The sequence below is a fragment of the Ctenocephalides felis genome, unplaced genomic scaffold (assembly GCF_003426905.1).
Source record: "Ctenocephalides felis isolate EL2017-DRISC unplaced genomic scaffold, ASM342690v1 CF-g0.4_SCAFFOLD_00845, whole genome shotgun sequence".
NCBI lineage: Eukaryota > Metazoa > Arthropoda > Insecta > Siphonaptera > Pulicidae > Ctenocephalides > Ctenocephalides felis.
This window is the reverse complement of record NW_020536999.1, coordinates 3,477,965-3,486,037: the sequence shown is the minus strand read 5'-3', so window position 1 is coordinate 3,486,037 and position 8,073 is coordinate 3,477,965. Positions and strand designations below refer to the sequence as shown.

Below are 8,073 nucleotides of genomic sequence, written 5' to 3'. Positions count from 1 at the left end.
CAACATATAAGGGCGAAGTCACATTGGATTTAACCAAAATCTTCATATAAGACTATATTAAACTCCCTAAAAAATATAGTAAATTTTATCTAGTTTCTTGTTGTAATCTGAGGTAGCATTCAAAAACTAGAGCTGGTAGAAAATGTATGTTACTTTTTTTGGAATCAGCGTCCTTGAATTACTCAAAAACCATCTTAACATCTTAGGAAAAAAATTTAGTGTCTCGCAGTGTTATTAATTAGGAACAAAAATATTTTATTTATTTATTTATTTATTTTTATTTATTCATACGCAAGCCGTAATCAATAATATAGATATTATTTCAGGCTCTTGTCAAGCTTATTCATAGTTAATATGAAAAGGATAGTAATTTTATAATAATCATAGTAGCTGCACGAATTTCGCTTCTGAAAAAAAGAGCTGAAAAAAAGCATTCGAACATTAAATACAATGTTTCATCATATTAAAGTCTATTTGACCACTAGTCAAGCTCAAAATTCTTGCACAAAGTCGAAAGTTATACTCATTTAAAACCGTAAAAATTTTAAATTAATAAAATAGCAATAAAAAATAAAAAATATGGTTGTACAGGCGATCAAATGGTCAGACTACATAGATAAAGGATAAGGATTATGCAAGAAAATAGTTATTGAAATCAAATTGAGAAAATTCAGTAATGTCATAAAAAGCTAAATGTTTAAAAAGTTTAACTAGGGAAGCATGAAATTTTTTGCTGTCTAAGTTTCGGATATTGAGTGGAAGTTTATTCATAAGCTGAATACCTAGACCGTCGATCGTATTGAAAGAGTTGGGCTACTTTATATGTACGCGCCTTAATAAGTTTGTGTTTATGTCTAGTGTTGTAGTTTGAGGAGAACGAAGCCATATCAAAAAGTTTCGAATTGTTTTTGATGAAAGTTAATGTTACCAGCAGAAAAATGCATGGGACAGTTAGAATATTGTATTTTTTAATATGGGTCTGCAGGAGGCTTTACTGGGCAAGGAAAAAATTATTCGAATAGCTAATAATATTCGAATAGAATAATAATGGGAATGATGGTGTGTATATGATTGTAGTTAATACTAATTTTATAATTACTACTTACCTTCTATATACCGAAACAGTACATTATTATTCCAACAATCGCCATGATTGATAACAGCATAAGGTTCAGCATTTGCACCCTTCGCCAACTCTGTACCAAGTGTACTCATTTGCCGAAACTGCTCCAATTTCTGCCTGCACTTATCATCTTCATCTAATGTATTCTGAGCTTTATCCACCAAAGTATTGATATAAGTATTAAAACCCTCATTCAGAACACCGTCGAAAAACACATCTTTAAAATCCGCCAACTTCTTGAACAACTCCGGTTTCTGGTCCTTCATGGCAAAGCTCAAAGCATGATATTTACCCAGTTCCTGCATAACCAGAGCCACGTGGTTAAGATCCAGTTTCTGGTGTCGATCGAACATTAGGAAATCCTGGTATCGTAAATCTTCCATCAGGACGAATTCGTCTAAGTTTTCTTCACCGGCTGCTATGCAGTTTGCGTAGCCGTCGAAACGGGTTTTACAGCCTAGTTCTTTTTGTAAAAGGGCGAATTCTGGTAGAACTTTTAGGTACATGTAGGTTTCTCGTTCGAAACAAATTCGGGATTTGAATTGTTCTCTTCGGGCGGCATTGGAGGGCGGAATTTTGCATATTAGATGACGCTGGTCTTTGGTGCCGTTCTTTTTGGTGCAGGCAATTGTTAGTTTGTAGACTATGCCCATGTAATTGTCACCTGGGGATAATAAAGTATAGAAATATATAAATAAGTATGTAGGGAATCAAGCAAGCTATCCAGGAAAAACAAAAAAAATGATGTTGTTATATTTTTATATTATAAAATTTTCTTAATCAATTAATTGCTTATATTCTCATCCAATGGATTTTATATTTTTATATTCATAACTACTTCCACACTGAAATTTCTATTTTTTATGAAAAATGTATTAAAAATTATATTTTAACTATATAAATGTGTCATGACACGAAATATTGTTTTTATCAAAAACCCATGGCCTCTTTTGATTCCCACAATTCTAAACTAAATATTATTTTTACTCATATTCACGCTCACTCACAATCACTTCACATTTTTTTAACTAATAAAAGAAGAAGTCCATTTGGGTCAGAAAATCCGATATGCTAATTTTATGTTTTTTTGACGTTTCAAGTCATTCTGAATCGAATGAGACCAAATTTGGAAAGAAATATTGTGTGGGCCGATTTTTGACATTCGTCGACATTTTTTCAAAAACGGCTGTACCGATTTCAAGAATTTAAAAGCCAATCGATGTATCTCGATGAGGTCTAGCGTTTATCAGTTTTGTGCGACGATCGGCCAAGCCGTTTCTTTGTAAATATTAAAAAAGTGCAAACATTCTATGTTTAGCTTATAAGTTTGTATCGATTTTAAAAATTCGTTTGATATTGATTGGGAATCGTGCTTTAAAATTAGGAATTAATTGGGAATTAATTTTTGGTCTTTTAATTAATAGATCCTTGTAATTAATTATTAACTTCCCGTAGGGTAGTTATAGTAATGAGCCGAAAAATCGAAAATGAAAATTTTTATATATCTTTACGTTTTGAAGGTTTCTGAACATTTTACTGGCATACCTTAGAAACTCAATGGATGTGTGTATGTGTGTGTGTGTGTCCGCATTTTTTCGTCCACGTTTTCGGGCGCACGGATTAACCGATTTGAACGGTTCAAAAAACATTCGATTCCTATTGATAGGGAGATGTGCTGATTAGTTTTTGGCAAAAGGCAGGTCCAGCCGTTACGAAGATACGGAGCAAAGAGTGCAGAAAATACAAATCGAGTTTTTGAGAGAACGGAGTATCGGATTTGAATGATCTAAAAAACATTCAATTTGCTTCAATGATTTTGAGAAGACGTGATTAATTTTTGGCAAAGACAGGTCCCGCCATTTCGAACATACCGAGCTAAATTTGCAAAAAATGGCAGTTTTTGAGTGAACTAAGCGTCCGATTTGAATGATCTAAAATAACTTTCTGCTTGTATTGACAAAACAATTGCGTTTGTGGATAAAAAATTCTAACATCTTTTTTTATTTTCCATAAAATACTTTTGTAATTTTGGATTAAAAATTCAAAAAATTGAAAAAATTACGCAACTAAGCACAGTCTAAACGCCACTCTGGTAGAAATGTTTACCCAAGTGCGTTTAGACTGTTTATGTACTGGAGCAATTTTCCAATTTTGTGAGAAAACAACTATTGAAAAAATGTGAAAATGCCGCCGAGCTAAGCACAGTATAAGTGAAAATGTCGCACAGAATTATTTGCAAATGCGTTTAGACAGTGACTATAGCAAATATTTTTTTGAAATTGAATTCAAAATGAAATGACGATTACGATTGTTAATGTTTTGGAGATAAATTGATTTATTTTATGATTTACATTTGATTTGCTCAAGATAGCAAAAATAATGAGAGTTACAGTATTTGTAATAATATATTTGAAAACGTTTAAAATTTCTTGAATATTTTGTTACGGTACGGGAAGTTCCAGCAATTTGCTGTAAGGCACGGTGTCATACACCACTACTTGTTTTTTCATTTTAATTTTTTTGTACTAGTATAAATTGTTTTTTATTGTTTTTCGAGATATTGTACTTCATATTTAAATTATTTACATTTTGTTTAGCTTATTTTAGTTAGTTTGCTAGTGGAGTCCCTTTCTTGGTCAGTATGAAGCTTATTTTGCTCAACATTTGAGTTTCGTGTTTTTTTCTTACTTTAGTTTGCTCGTCAGTAGAGTTCCTTGTTCCTCTCATTTATATAAATTCAGTTCATATTTAAGTTTTATTTATTTTAGTTTGTTAATTGATTTTTTTTTTGTTTTTCATTATGACTTATATTTAAATTATTCGTATGTAGAATATTAGAGAAACCTCTTGCCTTTTTTGGTTTGCTCATTAGTAGAGTTTCTTTGTATCAGTGCATACAAATTTGCTTCAAGATTTACTACTCTGAGTTAATTTATTAAGAATCCTAATTTGTTATTGTTTTAAGTGCGCAATAATTAATTTCTTAAAAACATTCTTATCTGATTGGAAAATATGAAAATATTTCGTGTAACAAATACTTGGTCGGATTGTAGGCTTGTAAAGCAGTGTCACTGCTAGTTCTTTATTTATAATTATTGTTTTTCTAGTATCATTTTATTATTCAGAAATTTGATTTATTAATTTTATTATTATTATTATTATTTGGTTTTATTTTATATTAAATCATCATGCAACGGATATCATTTTGATGTAAATACTATCCTTTGTACTCTTTTTCAATTTAAATTATGTTATTGTTCATTATTATTGCTAGTTGTTAAATTATTTAACAGTTGTAATGAATATTGTAATTAAAAAAATATATAATTTATTTAACTAATTTTTAATTATTTTTACCTTTATTGGATCCAGGTGCTATCTCTACCACATCGTGATTAATATATCCTTCTTTAGTCACAAAATCATCGATGGCATTAAGCACACTTTGAGAAACTGTGATATCTGTACCATTCGTCATTGTAAAAAATAATAATTATTAAAATTACAACAAATTGAAAACTAAATATATAGTATTTAGATTGAGGCTTTTAGCCTAAAATTAAATTTAGTTATAATTTTCACTTCTGCACAATTTTATAAAAATAATTTTATTATTTATTTTATTTATTTATTATTGTTATAAAATAGTTTCTTTATTAGCTTCGACCTGACGACTGACTCTCGTTCTCAATGTCTATGTTATGTGTTATGTATGTCAAATATTCTCACATGGTATTATGAAACATCAAATTAAATCTCTGAACAAGTGTGTATGTGTGTGTGTTTGTGTGTGTGTTTGTGTGTATGATCAGTATTGAGTTGATCTCCGGTGTGTGCGAATTAATTGACCGCATGTGTATATAAATAATTTGTACGATCATATGTGTGTACTTATAATTATGGTCATTAATTATAATCATATGTATATATACTAGATGACCCGACAGACGTTGTCCTGTACCCACGTCTACAATTCAAAAGTTCCAATTTTTTTAATATCCTATCCTAAACTTTTTAATATCCTTTCTGATGTCCTGCCTTGGTGATTCATTTATGGTCTTAGCTTAGGAAGTATATAAAATTCAGAAAAAAATAATATAGTATCTATATTATTATACAATAAAAGAACAGTATCACACTTGATTTTACCACACAACATAATTGCTTCAACAAATTAGTCTACGATACAGTAGTTACTTTTTGGCAATTATATTTTCTAAAGTACATTTTTCATACTAATAATTTAATAAACATTATTGTTTATGTTCAAATCTTTGGTGAATTAACTTGTAAAATCTAGTTCGTATGTGCACTATTCAATCTAAGATCAACTTGCTAAATATTCCATATCCAATGCCCCAAACAAATGAATTTTGAAACATGAAACAAAAATTCTAAATCATTTTTTTATTTTTTTGTATTGTTAAATAATTTAGAAAATTAAACCAAAATGCTACATGCATAAGTTTAAAAAAATAATGTATATGCAATTTTGAACTTATTGCTCCATTTATCAAACTGAATTATATAATTTCATCTGCCAAACACATGTACCGTTGACTGTATCTTATATTATTTTAATTCCTGGCACATCCCAGCTACGTTTCGGCAACAATAATGTAGACATTACAGATTCCTACCAAATTGGTTCATCCGTGCGCCCGAAATCGTCGCCGACGGTATCCACACATTTACACACACACACATCAGTTTTTTCTAAGGTATACCAAAATGTTCAGAAACCTTCAAAATGTAAAGATATGCAAAAATTTTCATTTTTGATTTTTGGACGATTACTATAACTTGCCCTATGTGAAGTTAAAAAAAGTCCAAAATAAGTTTTATGGGTAGACAATCCTTATTTTTGGAGTTAAGTTCAAGCTTTTCTATAACCTCAAAAAAATCTGATTTGAAATTTGGTGAAAATTATCTATTAGTCGAAAGCAATTTGATTACTAAAATTGACTATAGAGGTTTTTGGAAGAAGAGTAAAAATTTGATAGTATAAAATCTTAATTTGAGAAAAAATTCGCAAAAATGCGAGGTATGGACAAATTTAAATAAATTTGTGCCGATTGAAAAATTATATGATTACTAGTATTAGAATGACTACTACGAAATAGTGGTTTGTGGTAAGAGGGTGAAAATTTCGGTTTGTATGTGTTTTTCAATTACGAGTTACAAAAAAATAAAATTAAAAAAAATTGGTCAAAAAATTAAAAAAAACTTGGAGGTAATCAACTTTAAGATTGACCCATTGAGATAATAGAATGAAATCTATCTAACAGGGAAATCTATCTTGACCCCTCAAGAAGAAAATTTTTTTACACAAAATATAAAAATTCAAAGAATATTTATTTATTATTCTAATTATTTATCTATCTAATTTTTTCTAATTTTCTGAAATTTTCACAAATGATTTCAGATATATAATCACCCTCCTTGCCCTTTTTTGAAAAACTGAATTATTTAGTGATCTTTAAATTTTATAAAGTTTTTAACTCTAGGAACATACAGGTCTTGTAGACATTTATGTCCTAAAGTATTTGCGTAATTTTTAATTAGTTTTGATTTTAAATTTTTTTTAGCAGTTGCGATTTTTATTTTAATTTTTATTTTAAAAATCCAATTTATGATTGCAAAGCAAATAAACATCTTTGTGACAATTTGTTATTACCTTCTCATACGAAGATAGACCCGTAACATAGCATTAACAAAACATTTATATTTTTTCCGCTCTCATGTCTTTTTTGTCTTATCTTAACGTTTCAGAGGTTTCTGAACATTTTGGCATACCTTAAAAAAAATGATGTATGTGTGGATACAATTTTGGGGGCTTTAACGGATTAACTGATTTGAATAATTAAAAAACATTCGATTCAAATTGATGAGGAGACGTGCTGATTAGTTTTTGGCAAAGGCAGGTCTAGCCGTTTCGTAGGTACAGAGTGAAGCAAATACAAATCGAGTTTTTGAGAGAACGGAGTATCGGATTTGAATGATTCAAAAAACATTCAATTTGTAATGATTGGGAGAAAAGGTGATTAGTTTTTGGAAAAGACAGGTCCCGCCATTTCGAAGATACAGAGCTAAATGTACAAAAAATGGCAGTTTTTGAGAGTACTAAGCGTCCGATTTCAATGATTCAAAGAACTTAATAATTGCTTTTGGAAAAAAAAATGTTTCATTTTTTTTTTCAAAAAATATATTTCTTTGTATATTGAAAATAGTTCTGATTTTAATTTTAATTCTGGCTAAAGTTCTCAAGCTCACTTATATACGTTAAATAAATAATTTCAACTTTGCAATTTAGTTTATATAATTTTTATAAACATTATACAACGTTACAGTTATTTATAATAATTTCTTTGAAAACATTTAATAATCCTCGAATATTTTATTTTGGTACGGAAAGTTCCAGCAATTTGCCTTAAGGCACGATGCCATACACCATTAGTTTTGATTTTTATTATAAGTGTACATTTCTGTGTGTATAAATCTAAGTAATTATACGAGACGAATTTTATCAAAACCTTATCACGATTTTTGTTTGTTTGTTTAAATTTAATTGGAATTAATTATAATAATGTCGAGTGGATGAATTTCGGATTTTTGTCCAGGGACGTATTTTAGAGAAAGACATATTTAAATTAAATAAAACTCAATCTATTTAGTAATAAATGCAATTACTATTCAATTAAGGGACATGATTTATGTCTGTGGTTTTATGACAATTTACAATCATCAGGGTTTGTGTATTTTTTTAAATTAAATTTAATTACATACAGTGTGAGTTTCTTTTTGTGTACGTTTGTAAACATTACATAAACTCTAATTATTTAGGAAGTTCAAAATTCCAAAAGCGACGAATCATCAAACGATGTGGCCTTTGTATGATTAAAAAATTTCAATTCGTTCCGAAGGACGAACAGATATATTCAATACTACAA

General features: G+C 29.2%; 1 protein-coding gene across 1 annotated transcript; it reads right to left on the bottom strand.

Moving 5' to 3' along the window:
• Nucleotides 1-1,098: 1,098 nt before the first annotated feature.
• LOC113363176 lies at nucleotides 1,099-1,783 on the bottom strand. The gene has a single exon (XM_026605654.1). It carries the CDS (start codon nucleotides 1,774-1,776, stop codon nucleotides 1,099-1,101), a length of 678 nt encoding a protein of 225 aa, XP_026461439.1. The 5' UTR covers nucleotides 1,777-1,783.
• Between the last annotated feature and the right edge of the window lie 6,290 nt (nucleotides 1,784-8,073).